Source organism: Neoarius graeffei, chromosome 12, assembly GCF_027579695.1.
Source record: "Neoarius graeffei isolate fNeoGra1 chromosome 12, fNeoGra1.pri, whole genome shotgun sequence".
In the NCBI taxonomy this organism is placed as follows: Eukaryota; Metazoa; Chordata; class Actinopteri; order Siluriformes; family Ariidae; genus Neoarius; species Neoarius graeffei.
The window spans coordinates 75,380,476-75,402,960 of record NC_083580.1 but is presented as its reverse complement, the minus strand read 5'-3'; the positions used below and the strand labels follow the sequence as shown (position 1 = coordinate 75,402,960).

Here is a 22,485-nt window from a genome sequence, read left to right as displayed (position 1 = left end):
CCTGCCAAAAAAGACCATCAAACGACTTCAACTGGTTCAAAATGCAGCGGCTAGGGTTCTCACACGAACACAAAGAACAGAGCACATTACTCCAATTCTAAGGTCCCTTCACTGGCTTCCAGTAAGCTACAGAATTGACTTTAAAGCATTGCTGCTGGTGTATAAATCTCTAAATGGTACAGGGCCCAATTACCTCTCTGATATGTTGCAGCGGCCTAACCCAATCAGATCTACCAGATCGCAGCAGCAAAATTTACTGGTAAAACCTGTTGTTAAAGTGTGGTGAAGCAGCTTTTAGCTACTATGCAGTACAGCTATGGAACCAACTCCCAGAGGACATCAAAAATGCTCCTGCTGTTGGCAACTTCAAATCTAGACTAAAGACCAAGCTGTTCTCAGATGCTTTCTGCTAACTGATAAATGTCATCATCTTTACATGTTTTAAACTTTACTTAACTTTTACAGTCTTTGCATGTCTTAAACTTTACTTAACTTTTATTCCATTTTATTCTGCTGTTTTTACTGAACTTTCTATCTTCTTCCCCCTTTATTTTCTCATCTCATCTCATTATCTCTAGCCGCTTTATCCTTCTACAGGGTCGCAGGCAAGCTGGAGCCTATCCCAGCTGACTACGGGCGAAAGGCGGGGTACACCCTGGACAAGTCGCCAGGTCATCACAGGGCTGACACATAGACACAGACAACCATTCACACTCACATTCACACCTACGGTCAATTTAGAGTCACCAGTTAACCTGACCTGCATGTCTTTGGACTGTGGGGGAAACCGGAGCACCCGGAGGAAACCCACGCGGACACGGGGAGAACATGGAAACTCCACACAGAAAGGCCCTCGCCGGCCCCGGGGCTCGAACCCAGGACCTTCTTGCTGTGAGGCGACAGCGCTAACCACTACACCACCGTGCCGCCCCCCCTTTATTTTATGTAATTTTATTTTCTATTGTTTACTGTTTTGCTTTTACCTCTGTAAAGCACATTGAACTGCCACTGTGTATGAAATGCGCTATATAAATAAACTTGCCTTGCCTCAAACTACCTGGTGCTGCAGACATCATTCTACACGGACACACAGATGAAACCTGGAAGAGCATGGAGGAGAATAACTTTTTATATGTGGCTGGCAGTGGCGGCTCCTGAATTTTTTTTCAAGGGGGGCAATTTTCCCCCGTTATGTCTACACGGACCGTAAATGTCCACAGGACTGAAGTAAATTGACCTAGGTAGCAAATCAATTGGCCGAACTTGTTTTTGCCTGGTAAATTCAGATATCAATATAGACAATATCTCTTCTCTCCACTAGGTGGCAACACTAAACAAGTTAAAGGTGGCAAACTGAGGTACCCTAGTAAACTAGACCCACCCGCCTAGCGGCCAAAAATATTTTTGCCTACAAGTGGCAAATATTCACATTTAGTCTGGCTTGCCAGGCTAAAACTGAGGAAGATTCATTGTGAAGCCTTCAAAGCAAAACATTTGGCATCACAATCAATTAATATTACATTACTCATTTATTTTCTCATATTATTCCAGTATTCTATAATAAGTAGACACAAATTCTTAATTATAAACATATTCTAATTTCTTCAATTCTAAAGAATGCAATTAAAGTGGCAGGATATAAATTCAAAGCAAGTGTTTATTTAAGTTTTGAAAAAGATGAAGAAAAGCATAACCATCAAACAAACATGTGCAGCTTAATTATGTGTTTTTTTTTATATGGAATTGCACCATTTTAACAACAAATAATTCTAAATAAATTCTGCAGTTTTTTTCCCCAAGAATTCCTCCAGAAAGCCATGCCTTAAAAGGAAATTTAAAAGTATTACAAGCATGTCAATGAACACAAAAGGCTTTAGTTATTTAGCTATATACACACAAGGTTACACAAGGTTTTGTAGTCAGTGCAACTTGGCTTAACAAGTTGGAAAAAAGGTAAGGTGCTGCTGGCTCCAATGAACACATATACTGTACAATATATAAAAACTGAAAATATGCTTAATTTACACCAAGTCAGAGAGAACTTGAGGCTACTGAAATATTCCAAGCATGGCAATGTTAAACTGCCATTGGTAAAACACACACACACACACACACACACAAACAACTTTTGCCTAGTAAATTCAAATATCAGATATCACTGTACCATCTGCTGTGCTACTTCCAGGGTGGAAGAGAACGCAAGGGTAGCAAAAAAGAGCATTGACTACATCACAGCCAGCTAGCCAAGTTTTCCGGTGGTACCAGTTCTTGTTAAAACCTCTAGAGTAGGTCTTCTCCCCCTTCGTAGACACTTGCTTGATGTTTAAGTTCGGTCTAGGAGGTCCTAGCTGTTTGATTGCCGTTTTCTCCTCATTGGTACGACGACTAAAGGGAAATTCTTTCAGAGAGGCTATCGTATTGTTGCACTCAACACTCGCCGCCATCTTCATAGAATGTTCACACATTTCCCGCGCAAGTTGCGTTTTCCAGCCCAAAATTATGTTCAAAACCCGCCAAAATGCACTTAAAACCAATCTGGCAACACTTGCGCGGCGCAACAGGCGTATGACGTAAGCACGCTGCTTGTGCGAGCACATAAAACCTAATAGAAAATGCATTGGGAGCATGATTTTCAAAAAAAACGTACGTACCATTAGTGTCAATGGGAGATTTTGGGGCAAATCTGAACCTGACACAAATTGCCCCAAAAGGGCGTGACTACACCAGGCGCAACCTTAGCCTGATTGGACAATGACATTACTATTGGTAGTAGGAGTAGATAAAAAAAAATCTCCCTCCCTGTTTGGGAGTGCGTCGCCCAAATCGCCCCTATTAACGAGTCGCCAGTGGTGGCTGGGTTAAAGATCTGGGGATAAGGACACTACAAGACAGACAGCGGTAGACAGATCTAAGTGCAGGAAAGTGTTTATTAGCAGGCATGGTATTTACAAAACAGAAAACAGAATAATTAAACAGCGTTATAAACATGGCTAGAAACAAACGTGACACTGATAATGATAATGCTTCACAAAGCCTCTGTAAAAACAGTGTCTGCATCTGTGTGTGCTGATTGCACTCAAATCGGTATCAGGGGTTTCCAATAACGACTAGGTCCCAAACACGTGCACAATGCGCTCCGGGAGCGTGCACAGCCGCTCAAGCTGCGCCAGGCTCAAGTGTGCAAAGGCGTGACAGTCAAGTGTTCACCTACTGTGTGACCACAACTTTTAGCTCACATGTACAGTATATCGCCATCAAAATGTCTCATTTTCATTGATAACCCAGCATCGCGAACTGTAGTGTGACCGTAGTTTAATGTGGCGGATGTGACGTCAGATGCAACCCAGCAATTGTACCCAACTCTGAGTAAAAAATTAACTTCAACTTGGAAAAAAGGGTGGCACAGTGGTGTAGTGGTTAGCACTGTCGCCTCACAGCAAGAAGGTTCTGGGTTCGAGCCCAGCGACTGATGGGGGCCTTTCTGTGTTTGCATGTTCTGTCTGTGTGGGTTTCCTCCGGTTTCCCCCACAGTCCAAAGACATGTGGTCAGGTTAATATGAGGCAGCCTTGGGCTGAAGTGCCCTTGAGCAAGGCACCTAACCCCCAACTGCTCCCCGGGCGCTGTAGCATGGCATGTAGTATGTGTGTGTGCTCATTGCTCACTTGTGTGTGTGCATGTGTTCACTGCTTCAGATGGGTTAAATGCAGAGGATGAATTTCACTGTGCTTGAGCATGTAATTAATACAACAATGTACTATACTAATAATGTCCTCAAACATTATAGAGCCGCCTCATTCATTTTGAACATCTACACTTGCCATTTTCTACAGTGCTGGACCACACTTCTCTATATTACTAAGGACTTTGTGTCTGCACTTGAGTACATTTTGAGCAAAGCATCTCCAAGGCTGACTAATGCATAACTTGTGGGTTTAACACACACACACACACACACACACACACACACACACACACACACACACACACACACACATACATATCTCGTGGCTAATCTCAGTGACTGAGTTTAAATATTGATAATAGACATCACAACTGATATAAAGACATTATTCCAAGGGAAATGGTATCCCCTTCCAGCCTGACTTAAACAAATCAGACCCATTATGGAGCTTAATGCAAGATCTGGTCCCTCGGACTGTCTGGTCTCGAGTCTGATTTATATGATCTGTCCAGAGTCAAAGTTACATTTTGAGAATACAAGCAGTTATTTAAAAAAAAAATGTGACAGAGAAAAATTTGGTATATTTACACACCTACAATGATACCGCAACACTCCTCTGCTGAGAAGGATCGGGCGTCAGTTACTCAATCATCAATTCAAGTTTAACATCACACTTTGGATTATTTTTCCACAGTTTGGAACTGTTATATAATTCTAATGGTGGTTACATTAAGCAAACAAACAAACAAACAAACAAACAAACAAACAAACAAACAAACAAAAAAGCAAACAAACAAACCCAAAAGGGCTTAAATAGTTAACATCATGTCTGGCAAAGGCACATTTTTGCCATCAGCCTTTTGTTTGGCTTATTGTAGTATTGCTTTTTATTTTCATTTTCCTAGAGAGGGTCTGACCCTTGAGCCAGAAAACAAGGTAGTATTTCTGCCCTCCCTGGATCTCAAAATATTTGTGAAGAAAGGTAACATTTTGGCATGGGATTGATTGCATTGTGCTCATCTGAGGAGGCCCGTGAGAATCTCGTTTAATGTGATCCCACCAGCGAGGATTAGCATCATCAGGAAAACAGTCAGTCCTCGGCGAACAACCAGCTGCTTGGTGGTCAGAATGTCACCCACAATGACCGTTACTCCAACCTTCGCAGCACTTTCTTCATCATTTTCTCCTTTAGCCTCTACATCAGTCTGGTTTCTTTCACTGGGTTGGGCTTCCTGTTGTATATCTGTGTCTGTAGGTATTGAAATGGTTATAAAAATAAAAAATTTCATCTGAGAATTTTATCAACACACATTTGAGACAAAGGTACATTACATTACCTTGATCAGCACACTTATTTTCTAAAACGTAGGATTCATTTTTGGCCTCGGCTGCCTGTACGCCTGCTCTTTTCTGGGCCTGAAAACCACCACACCACATGTAAGGAATATATAGTGTGTCGCGAGAAAATTTTTCTCTAAAGGAGAAAATGTGTCGCGCCATGGGATTTTTGTGCCAGATGCTCTGTTTACAGAAGGCGTAGAAATGGCGTTGAAAAGCGTACGATATTTTGCACCGTTTTCGCTGGCTGGTTCAGTAACCATCAACAAATTCTTTGTTTGCACGTGACATCATAGGCTTTGAAACAGAAGTGGGCCATGTTGGAGAATATACACAAACTCACGTGGCACATATTTACTAGAGAACATATGCCTGAGAGGTTGTTACGCTCAAGAATTCCTTTTGTTTCTTCACTATGCCGACCCTTTGTGCTGTAACTGGATGCGGGCACAACTCTATTCGAGACAAGAGGTCTTAAGTTCTTTAGAATTCCAGCAATTATAAATAATCAAGGAGAAAACACAAGAGTGTTGTCCACGGACCAGAGATGTCAACGGCTGTCCAACATAAACTGGGCTGATCTGAGCGATGAGAAAGCAAAAACCACACGAGTCTGCAGTGAACATTTTTATCAATGGTTAGTGCTACGAACTAGTAATTAAAGGCCCTGTCACACTTATTCAGAAGTAGCAGGAATCAAGCAGAACCAGCCGGAATGAAAAATTTTTCAAAATTTGTGCCACATTCAGGCGGGAATTTCAAACTGACCAATATTCTTACAGCTTCGTAAGAATGCTGTTTGAATACTTAGAATGTACTTCAAATATCCCGGAATATAAGAATAATTTTCATTCTGATGGCATTCCGGCTCATTCAAGGCACATTCGGGACATTCTGGCATTTGAAGTGGCTTGCAATTTTGATTTTTCCCTCAAACGCGATCAGAATGTTTCAAATGCTGTTGGAATGCCGTAAGAATATTTAGAATGCAGTCAGAATGCAGTTAGAATAGACTTCGAATGCCATTCGATATTTCTCCTCTTCGAATGCACCTCAAATGTTTTGAGTATGAGCAAAACATTCAGGCCAGCCACAAGAATGGGCCCAAATGTTTGGAATGCACTCAGAATGCAGTCAGAATTTTTAGAATGCACTTAGAATATCCCAGAATATACAAAGAATTTTCATTCCGACGGCATTCTGGCTCATTCCGCCTCTAGTGTGATTACCCTATAATGAAAAATCACAATATATAAGAAATATTGAATCGTTTAATAGCCTGGTCATGCAGAAACTTGCTGTGATCATCGAGTGTGTGAGCCGACAATCAAAGGCTTCTATGATTATTTCATTTTAAAAAGAGCTGTATATAATTTTTGATGATGCTGTTTTTATTTAGCTTTTTCTTTCCATTCAGGAAACCAGCTGATCTCTACAATTTTACAGATCCAGACTGGGCTCCGACACAAAATACGGGCCATGACAAAATCAAAGATGGTACTAAAGCAGTAGCTAGAAATGCGAGACTTACAGAGCGCAGAAAGAAACGCAAAATTATTGAAGAATCTTCCCAAACGATCACAAAGTCAATCGAATAAGACTCATGTCAATCCACTACATCGAATACTGCAGCCTCCTCGCCCGCTGAGGGTTCTTTTAGAACTATATACCGTATGTTCTATAGTGTGTTAGATCCCTCTCTTTTGAAGCAGTCAGAATGATTGTTTTTAAAATAGATTTGAGAAACGACTACAATCTTCTAAATGTAACTCTCTTAACGCTGTTTATAGACGCCATATTGTTTGATTGTATATCTTCCAACATGGCGGCGGTCAATAACGCAAGCAGTTTTGGTCATGTGGTTGCAAACAAAGTATACATGTAGATCTTCCTTGTGCCATAAAAAAAACCCCCGAATGACCTTTTGATTTGTCGTGAAAATGCATCGATCATGCAAGCGCAGTTTTCGAGCAATATTCTCTTGGCGGCGCTAATAGTTCACTACGTGTTTTCTTGACCTACCGAGCAGCATTTTGTACCTTGTTGCTCAACAAATCTGAGAAATTCACCAATAATCTACAGTCGAGATTGTCTCCAGATGGATTCACAAGGTTCTGTATCATCTGGAGTTAGTGCCTGGAAAATGGACCATTTTAGGTTGTGTGCACATGATGTGATGTCAGATTTACAGTAACTTCCCTCAGTCCAGTTTCACTTTGGGTTGTATTTCCTGCATATGGGGGCGTGGTAGTGTAATGCAGCAGGTAGAACTCAAAATCCATAATCTGAGCATCTGGTATGAAAATCTGGTGGACTGACACAGACAGACAAGGCATCAGAACTTACCTCTTCAGTTGTATGTTTCCAGTCAAGTTTGAAGATCAGAATGAGGAAGAAAAGAGACTGCAAGAAGATACATACAAAGAACCCACACCACAGACCTGGCCAAAGAGTTTGATGTAAACAGAAATAATTACAACATACAGTAATGACTTGCTGATTATAAAGAGGTTTAGTTTTTGAATATTATTAGTCTCTTGAACATGATGTCATGGTTAATGCATCATTCCACTTCCTGCTTACCAACTATTCCCATGTTGAGTGCAAACATGAGCGACACTCCGATCGGGAAACCCACAAAATAGTAGCCCACTAGAATACACCCAGCACCAAGCAGCTGCTTTCCTGCACCTCGGACAATCCCGCCCGTAATACCCTACAGGCAGAAGAAGAAACATCACCAATGATTCCTTTTTTTTTATCAGCAATGAGAAACCCAAAGATACAACAAGCTGGCATTTGCATTCATTTGAAAAAAAAAAAATAGATGCTTTCATATGTTCATTAATTCACACTATATAGGCAATTCTTCAGCAGAGAGGCCAAAATTATGAAATTATTAACATTGCTTTAAATTGTCAGCTCAGTGATATTGCTAAAGTATGGAATCCAAGACAAAATGTATGAAAAACCAGATTTAACAAGAGTGCTCTGAGAGCACAATATCCTCCGCTGGCAACTATGCCATAACTCTGGTAAAATGTGACTGAACTGAACAAAATTGCAATATGCGTACTACCGACATATAACAAAGAATCCTGTCAAGTTTTGTGAAATTCCTCCAAAAAACTGAGAGAGGAGTTGATTTCAGAAGCTCCGAAAGAAGTTCCGAAAGCACACCTTCATCAAGCACACCTTGATGAAATTGCCAAAGTACAAGTTTGTTAATAATCAAGGGCATAACTCTGGTAAAATTTGCCCAAATTAAATGAAATTTCAATATGTGTATAACTGTCATATAACAAAGCCTTCTGCCAAGTTTGGTGAAATTCCTCCACAAATTGTGAGAGGAGTTGATTTCAGAAGAACGTACACCCTCATGAAATTGTCAGAGTACAAACTATTTAATCAAGGGTCAAAACCCTGGTAAAATTTTCACAAACGAAATTAAATCGCAATATGCGTATTAACGTCATATACCAAGGCCTTTTGCCAAGCTTCAAGAAATTCGTCCAAAAATTGAAAGAGGAGTTGATGTCAGAAGGCGAGCACACCTTCATGAAATTGTGAAAGTACAAGGTTGTTAATCTACTCTGGAACTCTAGTAAAATGCGACCGAATTGAACAAAATAACAATATGCATATTACCGACATATACGTAACAATGCCTTTTGCCAAATTTCATGAAATTCCTCCAGAAATATGTGAGAGGAGTTGATTTCAGAAGGAAAACACACTCATGAAATTGTCAAAATATAATTTTGTTAATCAAGGGCTGTAACTCTGGTAAAATGCGACTGAATTGAACAAAATTACAATATATGTATTAGCGACATATAACAAAGAATCCTGCCAAGTTTCATGAAATTGCTCCAAAAATTGTGTTTCAGAAGGTGAGCACCCTTCCCGGGATGGATGGACGGACAGACATCGCCACGACATAATCCCCCTTCAGGCCTTTCAGCCAGCGGGGGATAAAAATCATCACCACCCCAATTATAGCAATGTCGCTTCAGAGAAATCTTGGTTTGAATTTTAAGAAATGAAAGTTCATTTTTTTCTGATGTAATTCCATTACTGACTTTTCTGAAATATTTTGTGTACAGAGTTAAACATGGCTAATTTTTCGATGCTTTTTTTTTTAGGGTCAGAAGATACCCCATACAGTGTGAAATTTTTATTTAATTCCATTATCTTGTGTACTGCAATTAAAAACAAAAAAAAAAGTTATCACATTTTGCTGTGAATGTAATACTGTTCCTGAAGATTAGATTAGATTCACTTTATTCATCCCACATCGGGGAAATTTACGTGTTACAGTAGCAAGAAAAAGTCAAACAGATAAATAAAACCTGAAATAAAAATTAGACAAACAAAGGATTAAATACAGAGGGCTATTTGCATTATCTACCGTCCCACATCTTAAAAAACAACTAACACTCCGCAGTATTAAAATGACCTCCTTTACTGAATATTAACATTCAGCAAAATAAAACTGATTGATATTTAAGAATTATAAATAAATAAATAAATAAATAAATAAATGGTATGTAAAACTTACTGCAATGGCATCAAGCACATGGAAAATGCCAGACAAAACCATGATTTGTGAAACTTTTTGGACAATTTCTCTGCAAGGAAAAACAACAAAACATAGTAGAGGAGTAAATGGAACCATGATACAAGGTTCTGATTCAGTCTAAATAGCTTTAAAAAAAAAAAAAAGCCATTCTTTTTATGTCCAAACCGTTATCCATGATAATTTCTTATCTCAGGTTTAAGTGCAACAAGAAGAAACCACCATCAACTAGTCAGCTCGAATACGCTTAAAAATATATTTCAACCAGGATGAATGCCATTTCAGATACAGTGGTATGCAAAAGTTTGGGCACCTCTGGTCAAAATTGCTGTTACTGTGAACAGTTAAGAAAGTTGAAGATGAAATGATCTCCAAAAGGCATAAAGTCAAAGATCACTCATTCTCTTTATATTTTAAGCAAAAACAAATTTTTATTTTCATCTTTTACATTTTCAAAATGACAAAAAAGGAAAAGGGCTCAAAGCAAAAGTTTGGGCACCCTGCATGGTCAGTACTTAGTAACACCCCCTTTGGCAAGCATCACAGCTTGTAAACACTTTTTGTAGCCAGCTAATAATCTTTCAGTTCTTACCTGGGGGATTTTCACACATTCGTCCTTGCAAAAGGCTTCCAGTTCTACAAGTTTCTTAGGCTGTCTTGCATGCGCTGCTCTTTTGAGATCTATCCACAGATTTTCAATGATGTTTAGGTCAGGGGACTGTGAAGGCCAGGGCAAAACCTTTAGCTTGTGCCTCTTGAGGTATTCCATTGTAGATTTTGAGGTGTGTTTTGGATCATCGTCTTATTGTAGGACCCATCCTCTTTTTAACTTCGACTTTTTTACAGATGGTGTGATGTTTGCTTCCGGAATTTGCTGGTATTTATTCGAATCCATGCTTCCCTCGACCAATGAAATGTGCCCTGTGCCACTGGCTGCAACACAACCCCAAAGCATGATCGATCCACACCCATGCTTCAGAGTTGGAGAGGTGTTCTTTTCCTGGAATTTGCCACCCTTTTTTCTCCAAACATACCTTTGAACATTGTGGCCAAAAAGTTCTATTTTGATTTCATCAGTCCACAGGACTTGTTTCCAAAATGCATCAGGCTTATTTAGATGTTCATTTGCAAACTTCAGATGCTGAATTTTGTGGCTAGGACGCAGGAAAGGTTTTCTTCTGATGACTCTTCCATGAAGGTCATATTTGTTCAGGTGTCGCTGCATAGTAGAACAGTGCACCACCACTCCAGGGTCTGCTAAATCTTTCTGAAGGTCTTTTGCAGTCAAACAGGGGTTTTTATTTGCCTTTCTAGCAATCTAATGAGCAGTTCTTTCAGAAAGTTTTCTTCATCTTCCAGACCTCACCTTGATCTCCACTGTTTCTGTTAACTGCCATTTCTTAATAACATTACGATCTGAGGAAACGGCGACCTGAAAACACTTTGCTACATTCTTGTAGCCTTCTCCTGCTGTGTGAGCATCAATTATTTTATTATTCAGAATGCAAGGGAGTTGCTTAGAGAAGCCCATGGCTGTTGATTTTAGGGACAAGTTTGAGAAGTCAGAGCTTTGAAATCTGCATCATCTGACCTTTCCTAACAAAGAATTTGAACAAGCCACAGCTCAATAAGCTCATTAAGGTCTGGAACCTTGGTAAAAGTTACCTGAGAACTCAAATGTATTGGGGTGCCCAAACGTTCGCATGGTGTTCCTTTTCTTTTTTCACTCTCCAATTGTACAAAACAAAAATAATACACAAATCTTGCAGAAAACGCTGAAAAGAAATGTCTCGCCTTTACCTTTATGCCTTTTGGTGATCAGTTCATCTTCTGCTTACTTTTTTTTTTCCAAGGTTTCTTTATTGATTTTCCCAAGAGTAAATACAAAGGTATAGGATATGTCCAAAGCACAATAAGTGATGCAATTTGTGGAGCTGACATTAGGAATGATACCACACCTTGATTATAAAGCAGCAGATCAACGATAAAAGAACAAACCCTACCTTCCCCCCCCCCCCCCACCAACCATATATGGTACACAGTTTAACACAAAATAACCAAAACATGACATGAATAAATTAATAATAATAATAAATCTATAATAAAACCTAGATAAAATAAATAATAAAAAAACAAAACAAAACAAACAAAAAAAAACAGCAATAACAAGTACATACACAAAGCCTGCAACCTTGAAAATATATTACCACAGTAGTCTATTGTCTGTAAAGTGTACTCACAGTTCTAGTCTGTCACAGAGGGGAGGTTCAACTCGTCAGTGTAGTCAGACAAATATCCCCACGTTTTAGTGAACTTGCGGGTAGAGCCCTTCATGCTCCATCTTATTTTTTCTATTTTCATAAAATAAAGGATATCTTTAATCAGGGAACTGAATGAAGGGGTGTTAGGAGACTTCCACCTCAGCAGAATTAGACGCCTTGCTACTAGAGTGATAAATGCAACAAAATCAGCTTTATATGAGGATAAGGAGATTGTAGAGGGAAGAACACCAAACAACGCAGTAAATGGAGAAGGAGGAATTGTTTGTTCGAATACGTATGACAGGATATTAAATACCTTGGACCAGTATTCAAATAGTTTGGGACAGAACCAGAGTGTATGTGCCAGTGTCGCAGGTGCTGAGTGACACCGCTCACATGTGGGGTCAACGTCAGGAAAAAAACGGTTCAATTTAACCCTAGTCCAGTGAACCCGGTGGACAATCTTACATTGAATGACGCCATGTTTAGCACATATTGATGATGAATGTACTCGTTGCAAGATTAATTCCCATTCGACATCTGGGATCTCCTCTCCAAGATCCTCCTCCCACTGAGTCTTAATTGGATTGAGAGTGACAGGTCGTAAGGCATACATTCTATTATAAATAGAGGATATCATTCCCCTCACATTAGGAAGAGGTATTACAAGGGAGTCAATGGGGTTAGCAGATGGCACATTAGGGAAATTGGGATATAAGGATTTCACAAAGCTGCGTATCTGTAAATATCTAAAGAAATGTGATGCAAGTAAGGAATATTTTTCAGACAATTGTTGAAATGATGCAAATACCCCATCTATATACAGATCCTTTAAAGATTTGATACTTAACCTAGACCATAAGGACCATGCTCCATCAATCAGTGAAGGTGGAAAAACTAAATTTGAAGTGAGAGGAGAGAGGATGGAAATATCACACAGATTGAAATGCTTTCTGAACTGGTTCCAAATTCTCATTGAGGTTTTAACACAAATATTTTTAGTGTATGGAGGCAGAGAAAATCTGAGAGGGGAGTACAATAAGGCCTTCAAAGAAGTGGGTTTACGTGATAAAGCTTCCATCTGAAGCCAAGTAGGCTGTGGACTGAGAGTGTCTAAATGCAACCAGAAGTGCAAGGTTCTAATATTGGCAGCCCAATAATAGTACTGTAAATTAGGCAATGCCATGCCTCCAAGTCTCTTAGGCCTTTGGAGGAGCGCTTTACGAATTCTGGGTGTTTTTCCGTTCCAGATAAATTCTGTTATTACGTTCTCAATCTTACGAAAAAATGTTTGCGGGAGGAATATGGGGATGGTCTGGAAAAGATAGGAGAACTTAGGTAGGGTGTTCATTTTAACAGAATTAATTCTAGCTGGCAGTGATAGGGGTAAAATTGACCACCTTTCAAAGTCATTTTGTACACGGGATAGCAAACTTGCAAAATTAAACTTAAACAAGTCCTGAAACTTTTCTGTGACCTGCACTCCCAGATAAGTAAATCTGTGATTTGCTATCTTAAATGGAAAAGTGTGAGTAGGATATGCTCGAGCTGCAGCATTTATAGGGAAAAACTCACTCTTACTAAGATTTAATTTGTAGCCTGATATAGAGCCAAATGCTGTGAGGGACTGAAGTGCAGCAGGTATGGATGTGGAGGTGTTTGACACATAAAGCAGAAGATCGTCAGCATAAAGTGACACCTTGTGTTCTATACCTGATCTAGACACGCCCACAATATCTTGGTTGGATCTAAGGAGGATAGCCAGAGGTTCAATTGCTATAGCGAACAAAATTGGGCTTAAAGGGCATCCTTGTCGAGTGGAACGGTGTAGGCGGAAGTATTCAGAGAAGTTATTATTAGTCCTGACAGAGGCCTTTGGAGCAGAGTATAACAACTGAACCCAGGTGGTAAATTTTTGTCCAAGACCAAATTGTTGCAAAGTGTGAAACAGGTACGGCCAGCCCACTCTGTCGAATGCTTTCAGAGCATCAAGAGAAATCAGGGCTTCGGTGGTGGTGGATGAGGGTTGACTATAAATAATATTATAAAGGCGCCTTAGATTGTAAAATGAATGCCTATGTCTAATGAACCCTGTCTGATCTGGGGATATGATGGTCGGCAGTATAGGGTCTAAGCGAAGTGCTAACAGTTTAGAAAGTAGCTTTAGGTCCACATTCAACAAGCTGATGGGCCGATATGAGGCACAGTCCAGTGGGTCTTTGTTTTTTTTAAGAATCAAAAATATAGTGGCATGATTGAGAGTGGGTGGGAGAGTATGGTTTTCAAAAGATTCATTGTACATATCGACAAGCAAAGGGGCCAATAATGGAAAAAATGCTCTATAAAATTCTACTGGGTAGCCGTCAGGCCCTGGACATTTACCGCCCTGCATTGAAGCCATTGCAATCTTAAGTTCTTCCACAGATAGAGGTTGGTCTAAACTACTAACCGCCTCCTCATCCACCTTTGGAATGTCCAAGGAATCAAAAAAGAGATCAAATTCAGAAGAATCTGGTGTGTGCTCTGGAGTGTATAGCAAGCTGTAGTAATCCTTAAAGCAATCATTAATTTCTTTTGGGTCCGTTGTTGGCCCTGTAGGGGTCCTAATTTGGAGTATTTGGTGGGAAGATGCTTCTTTTTTGAGTTGGTGCGCAAGCAGCCGTCCCGCCTTATCACCCTGTTCATAATACTTACATTTAGACCTAAATAGCATTTCTTCCTCCCTCTGTGTAGAACAAATGTCAAAGTTTGCTTGTAAGGTAAGGCGTTCTTTATATAAATCAGGGGAAGGGTTGGCTGCATATAGCCTGTCAGTTTCCCCAATTTTCGCTATCAGCTTAGACAGTTCGTCCTCTCTTGATCTCCTCTCAAATGCAGTATATGAAATAATATTCCCTCTGAGATATGCTTTCAATGTCTCCCAAAGAGTGGAAGCAGAGATATCAGGAGTTTTATTAATTTCTACAAACATTTCAATCTGTGCAGATATAAACTGGAGAAATTTTTCACTAGATAACAAGCGTGTGTTTAATCGCCAAGGAGGACGAGTAGAGTTAAGTCCCTGAAAGGCTATTGTTAAAGAAATTGGTGCATGGTCTGATATTACTATGGGATTGTAGGTTACAGATTTGACAGAGGGCAGTAAATTATTTTGTATTAAAAAGTAGTCAATACGTGTAAATGTCCGGTGGACAGGAGAGAAAAATGAATATTGTTTACTATTTGGATACAGAAAGCGCCATGGATCAGATATGTGAAGTTCCTCCATAATGGATTTAATTAATTGTGCAGATCTGGATGAAGAGTGTGTTTTGGTTGAGGATCTATCAAGGGCTGGGTTGATCCAGCAGTTAAAGTCCCCTCCAAGAATGAGAGAATGTGTTGCAACATCTGTGAGCTTAGAGAAAAAAGTTTTGAAAAAATTATGATCGTCCCAGTTAGGCCCATAAATATTTGCACGGATAAGTGGAGTATTATGTATTTTGCCAGTGACAACAACATACCTCCCATTTGGATCTGCTAGAACATTAGAACAGATAAAAGGGACTGACTTGTGTATGAGAATAGCTGTACCCCTCACCTTGGCCTGAAATTTTGAGTGATATATTTGACCTATCCATTTTTTTCTCAATCTAATATGGTCCACCACTTTTAGATGTGTCTCTTGTAAATAAACTATATGTGCCCCTAATTTACGAAGATGACCCAGAACTTTGTTACGTTTCATTGGTGCATTTAGACCCCTGCAATTCCAGCTGACAAAATTAAGCTCATTCCTATTGAACTGTTGCATATGACATGTTTGATAAGGCATTGAAAAGTAGGCTACTGCAGGTTGTCAACACAAGTGAAAAAATATTTAAGCAGGCATAAAGAAAAACAAAAACACACAAGATTAAAGAATAAAGGAAAACACAAACAAAAAATGTTAAAATACACCCCTCCCTTGCTAAAGCGTCAACTGAACATGACGCGCGCTTACCCCCCCTTAAACTCGACGAACACACTGAAGTAGCACAATTGCTCATGCTCATTCCAGGGCCGCCTACGCGCCGTAGAGGCCAGTGACTTCACTTAAATGGGTAATTCAAACAAGTGGCAAATAAGAACCATAACAGCATTTCAGTATATAGACTGAGTTATGACATAAATCAGATAACTTAAATAAGTTAACCTGTCACATATTTTGGAAGAAGAAAATAGTTCACTCGGTTATTTCCTCACCATCAGCAGTATTATCTGTGTCGGGTAGTCCAAGGGGTTTAATGGACTTGATAAACTCCTCCGCTGTTAGGACTAGGACTGTTTTGGCCTCTAGAGGCCGCTGTTATTTCCTTTTCATGTCGTGTTTATTTTGGCCTCTAGAGGCCGCCACTGTTCCTGTGTTTTGTGTTTGTGTTAATTGCCTAATTATCTTCACCTGTGTCCTTAATTAGTTTGTCTATTTATACCCCTGAGTTCAGTCCTCTTGTCACGGAGTCTTTGTGCTGTTATGTTTATCTCCAGTTTCCTTTGTACTGTGTTTTTTGATCTTCTTAGCTTTTGAATTTTTGCACTTTGCTTTTCTTTTGGATTATACTCTTTGGTTTTTTTTTTTTGTCTTTTGTTTTGCCCTGTATATAGTGTATATAGTTTAAATAAACCTTTTGATTCTTTTTCTACTTCTGCCTCACACCTCTGTATTTGAGTCATCCCCCTGGTGGCCTAGTGGGGGTTTGCTGGATTATCACACCAACAAACCAGGTTCGAATCCCAGCAAAACCCTAACAGAAAGACTCCGTCACGGCACCCATTCTGGTTCTCCCGGACACCTCCCAACCATTCATCGTGGAGGTGGACGCCTCGGACAGTGGTGTCGGCGCGGTGCTCTCTCAACGTTCGGAAGGAAAGCTGCACCCCTGCGCTTACTTCTCCCACCGCCTGAGTCCTGCTGAGTCCCGGTACGATGTGGGGGATCGAGAACTGCTAGCGGTCAAACTGGCCCTTGAGGAGTGGAGGCACTGGCTGGAGGGAGCACAACATCCATTCCTGGTTTGGACTGACCACAAGAACCTGGAGTACCTCCAGCAAGCCAAGAGACTGAACCCTCGACAGGCTAGGTGGGCCCTGTTTTTCAGTCGGTTTGACTTCACCCTCTCATACCGCCCCGGCTCCAAGAACACCAAACCTGACGCACTGTCCAGACTGTTCTCTGCCACTAACAGGGAGAATGAAGTCGGGCCTATTATCCCTGTGTCCCGGATTGTGGCCCCTGTCCGCTGGGGTATTGAGGAGGCTGTCCGACGAGCCCAACGCCAGGACCCCGGTCCTGGGACGGGGCCACCAGGCCTCTTGTACGTCCCACATCAAGCCCGGGCCAAGGTTCTCCAGTGGGGTCACTCTTCCCCTCTCACCGCCCACCCGGGAGCTCGGAGGACCCTGGACTTCCTGAAAAGACGCTTCTGGTGGCCTAACATGGAGAAGGAAGTAAGGTCATTTGTCCTGTCCTGTGAGGTTTGCACCAGAACCAAGAACCCACGACAGCGTCCCCAGGGTCTCCTGCATCCTCTGACCATTCCCCGGCGTCCCTGGTCCCACGTGGCAGTCGACTTTATCACGGGTCTCCCTGAGTCACAAGGTAACACGGTCATTTTGGTCTTAGTTGACAGATTCTCCAAGGCCTGCCGCTTCATACCTCTGTGCAAACTCCCCTCTGCTCTTGAAACTGCGAAACTTTTGTTTAATCATGTCTTCCGAGTCTTTGGTCTTCCACAGGACATCGTCTCAGACCGAGGGCCCCAGTTCTCCTCCCGAGTGTGGCACGGGTTCTGCAAGGTCATCGGAGCCACTGCCAGCCTCTCCTCTGGGTTTCACCCACAGTCCAATGGTCAGACGGAGAGGCTCAACCAGGACCTGGAAACCACCCTGCGAGGCCTGGCTATGGATAACCCGACATCGTGGAGCACCTGGCTGCCATGGGCGGAGTACGCCCACAACACCCTGCAGTCATCGGCCACCAAGCTGTCGCCATTCCAGTGCCAATTCGGGTTCCAGCCACCTCTGTTCCCGGACCAGGAGGAGGACGCGGGGGTGCCCTCGGTCAACCAATATGTGAGACGGTGTCGCAAGACCTGGAGCAAGGTCAGGAAGACCCTCATACAGACCTCCAGAACCAACCAGACTCAGGCCAACCGCCATAGAAGACCTGCACACGCTTTCCGCCCTGGGCAGCGTGTTTGGCTGTCCACTAAGGACCTTCCACTGCGGGTGGAGAACCGCAAGCTTGCTCCTCGCTACATTGGCCCCTTCAAGGTGGTGCGCAGGGTGAACCCTGTCTCCTACCGGCTCCAGTTGCCCCGGACTCTGAGGATCAACCCCACTTTCCATGTTTCCCTGTTACGGCCCGTACTGACGTCTACGTATGCCCCTGCCCCTAGGAACCCCCCACCCCCCCGCATCTTCCAGGGGCAGACTGTGTTCACTGTGAATCGCCTGCTTGACTCCCGCCGGGTCCGCGGCGGGTTGCAATATCTGGTGGACTGGGAGGGCTATGGTCCTGAGGAGCGCTGCTGGGTTCCTACTCGGGATGTCCTTGATAAAGAACTATGTCGGGACTTCCATTCGGCCCATCCGGATCGCCCTGGGAACGTCAGGAGACGCTCCTAGAGGGGGGGGTCCTGTTAGGACTAGGACTGTTTTGGCCTCTAGAGGCCGCTGTTATTTCCTTTTCATGTCGTGTTTATTTTGGCCTCTAGAGGCCGCCACTGTTCCTGTGTTTTGTGTTTGTGTTAATTGCCTAATTATCTTCACCTGTGTCCTTAATTAGTTTGTCTATTTATACCCCTGAGTTCAGTCCTCTTGTCACGGAGTCTTTGTGCTGTTATGTTTATCTCCAGTTTCCTTTGTACTGTGTTTTTTTGATCTTCTTAGCTTTTGAATTTTTGCACTTTGCTTTTCTTTTGGATTATACTCTTTGTTTTTTTTTTTGTCTTTTGTTTTGCCCTGTATATAGTGTATATAGTTTAAATAAACCTTTTGATTCTTTTTCTACTTCTGCCTCACGCCTCTGTATTTGAGTCATCCCCCTGGTGGCCTAGTGGGGGTTTGCTGGATTATCACACCAACGAACCAGGTTCGAATCCCAGCAAAACCCTAACATCCGCGGCCGAGGGGTCGTCGAATTTGTGCAAAGTTCCATCAGGCAACGTTATTTTCAGCAGGGCTGGAAACACCAGCCTGAATTTCACCTCCTTGATGGAACGAAGCAGGCGTTTTGCCTCCCTGAACTCTCCGTGTTTGTTGGCCACAGCAGCTGTGTAGTCAGGGAAAAGCAACACTCTCCTGTCTTGGTAGACGACTGGGGAAAGCTCTATGGCCCTGCGTAGAATCCGGTCCCGATCTTGATAGTAGTGTAGGCGAATGATGAACGGTCTGGGAGGATCATCTTTCTTGGGCTTCTGGCGTAAACTGCGGTGCGCTCTGTCCACGATAGGTTTATGGTCGAGTTTGAAAATATCCTGCAACAGTCCAGAGACAAATTCGGTCGGGTTTGGGCCCTCCACATTCTCCGGTATTCCAACCAGTCTAACATTATTTCTTCTCGAACGCCCCTCCAGATCCTCGCATTTAGCAGTCAGCTGCGACACTTGCGTTTTCAGAGTTTGCACGACATTCTCCAACTCGCTTAAGCGATCACCCTGGTCTGAAGCAGCATGTTCCAACTCCCTGATAGTGCCCTCGTGTGTGTCCACTTTTTGTTGCAATGGTGTTATCGCACTTCTCAGTTCGGTTCTTACTGTTGCAATCTCCGATCTCAGTTCAGTGGACAGCGAGTCGATTTTACCACATATGTCGTCCCTGATCGCATTCATCATCTCCTGTAGCGAGCTAGCATCCGCCTCGCCGACTTGTGAAGGGCTCTTTTTGGATTTCCCCGAATCTTTCTGTCGTGAAGTAGCCATAACTCAGTCGAATGATCTCTAAACTTGTTAATAATACGATAGAAATAGCTGTACAGTCGAATATTCCGCCGAAATAAGTTACAAATAGGTCACATAGCCTCAGAGCACTGAAGCACACGTCCTACATGTTCTGTGTCCACGTGCGCCCCCCCCCCCCCCCCCATCTTCTGCTTACTTAACTATTCACAGTCACAGACATTTTCAGTAAAGGTGCCCAAACTTTTGCATGCCACTGTATTTGACCTTGACGATGTTTGGATCAACTCCTAAATCTAAAATCAGTTGATCTGTTATTCACAATGATAATTCCATCTAAAGCCTAAAAACGTTGATCCACTCGTTCTTAAGATACAAAGGATATTGTGCGAAGATATGAAGTTATTCTCTGAGTGGTGAATGTATATCTCTCTCACGAGTGATATATTTTTCAACATGAGAAGATAAACTTCATATCTTCATACCACCATGTCATGTTCTTTATATTATATGGACACATCCACAAAAAAAAGTAAGTTAATCAATAGAATTTTGAACCGGTTCGCCATTTTGACAATGCATGTCTAGTCAGTGGAAAAACACTGGGAGTGACATCATTGGAGTGAAATATCGGGAAATATTCTCTCCAAATTCACTGGATATAAGCAATTGCACGCTCTGATTGGCTCCTCTACTACTAGGATATCAGCTCATATACCGTGGGTAGAGAAAAACAAAATGACGGAGTGTGTTGCTGAACCAACCAAGGACGAAATAAAAACTCTACTCGAAAACAGAACCCCAAAAAATAAAAAAAGGCAACAAAATATGGGATAAAAGTACTTGATAGTACGGTAGTAACGTATCTTTTTTATTTTTCAAGAATTATTATCATCATCATTGCATTTTTCACAAATTGCTCCTGTCATTTCACCGGTTTGTTTACATTCTAAGCAGAAATGATTTTGTCGGATGGTTTGTATAAAGTTTTTATTTATCAAATATGCAAAACATAAAAATAAAAATGCTCCGTTTCTCAAAATCCAGTGAATGTGGATAGAATAAAACAGTTATTCCACTTAATCTCGTTGAATATGGATTATAGCCGACTTGGTGCTACGCGCCTCGTCGGCCATCAGCTATCAGCTCACGTACGACTCGATTTCGTGGAATAACTGTTAAATATGTCACTCAGATCCGTGATGAATTTCGTCTGAAAAATGCAAGTTTTTCAACATGAGAAGATAAACTTCATATCTTCAAGCCAACGTGATTTTCTTTTTATTATATCGACACATTCACAGACAAAAGGTACCCAAATTTATCAAAACAAAATTTATCGTTGATTTCCTCATGAGTGACATCTACAGATTTGTGTCATGGTTTGGGTTCTCCATGTCCCGGATGGAGCTTGTATGAAAAATACGAGTGGTGTATTTCCCACTAAAACACTCATGTCTGTGTAATATATCATGCTATGGAATCTCAGACAGACAGACAACTTGAAAACAAAGGCATGAACATCTACAAGCTTGTCAAAGCCAATAATACAATGTGTGTACTCATGGTCATTGTTTAAAAAACAAAACAAAACCCAGAGCAGCAGATACTTCAGTCTCCTTACAGTTCAGTGGTAAAGATGTAAGCAATGACGTCCTTGCTTCCAGTTAGTACAGCAGCAAGCAGAAGAGAGACCGAGACTACAAAACAAACCAACAAAAAAAGAGACATGGGTCCATACATGCATGACATGCAACCGCTGTGTGACGATATGACATCACACGGACTGGCCATTTTATTAGGAACCCCTGTACACCTGAGGCATTTGAGGGGACAGTGAGCACCAAAACTGGACCACGAGACATTTTTCCAAACTTCAACTGCCCAGGTTCCGCCTCAGATTCATGTTCTTGACTGACAAAATGAGAACATCAAGGTTCAACTCATTGTGTGTTCTGGTTCTGAGATGCTTTTCTTCTTATCATACTGGTAAAGAATGGTGATTTTAGTTACTGTATCCTTCATGTCAGCTTAAATCAGTCCAGCCTTTCTCCTCGGACCTCTCTCAATCACTGTAGATGTGCTGCTCGCTGAATGTTTGATTTTTTTTTTTCAAAATTCTCTGTAAACACTAGATCTGTAGGCTCATCAGATTTATTGAGAAGTAGTAGTAGTAACGGTGAGGGATTAAGGCTGTAAAAGCCTACGTCCTGCTTTAGAGAGATCCGTAGCTGCTAACTCATGGAGTACCTGCCGTGTCCACTTACTTCCACAGAACAGAGAGACTCTGGAGGAAAGTTTTGCTTGTTGTGTGTTTCCTGCTCCGAGAGCATTTCCAACTCTCACGGTGGCTGCCACGCCAAAGCCGAAAGGAACCTAACAAGGAATCAAAAGAAAGAGTTAGAATAACTGAGACATGCATAGAAAATTACAGTGGCGCTTGAAAGTTTGTGCACCCTTTAAAATTTTCTATATTTCTGCATAAATATGACCTAAAACATCATCAGATTTTCACACAAGTCCTAAAAGTAGATAAAGAGAACCCAGTTAAACAAATAAGACAAAAATATTATACTTGGTCATTTATTTATTGAGGAAAATGATCCAATGTTACATATCTGTGATTGGCAAAAGTATGTGAACCTCGAGGATTAGCAGTTAATTTGAAGGTGAAATTAGAGTCAGGTGTTTTCAATCAATGGGATGAC

At 41.5% G+C, this 22,485-nt stretch overlaps 1 protein-coding gene across 1 annotated transcript in view; it reads right to left on the bottom strand.

The window, feature by feature from the left end:
- Positions 1-4,699: 4,699 nt before the first annotated feature.
- The window catches only part of LOC132894817 (multidrug and toxin extrusion protein 1-like), a 50,953-nt gene continuing 33,167 nt past the window's right edge, over positions 4,700-22,485 (bottom strand). The window contains exons 13-19 of the mRNA XM_060934930.1: positions 22,045-22,153; positions 21,402-21,477; positions 9,583-9,652; positions 7,605-7,737; positions 7,368-7,462; positions 5,021-5,099; positions 4,700-4,932 (exon numbers count right to left, since the gene is read on the bottom strand). Coding sequence (XP_060790913.1) covers positions 4,700-4,932; positions 5,021-5,099; positions 7,368-7,462; positions 7,605-7,737; positions 9,583-9,652; positions 21,402-21,477; positions 22,045-22,153 — 795 coding nt within the window. The remainder of the gene's footprint in view (positions 4,933-5,020; positions 5,100-7,367; positions 7,463-7,604; positions 7,738-9,582; positions 9,653-21,401; positions 21,478-22,044; positions 22,154-22,485) is intronic.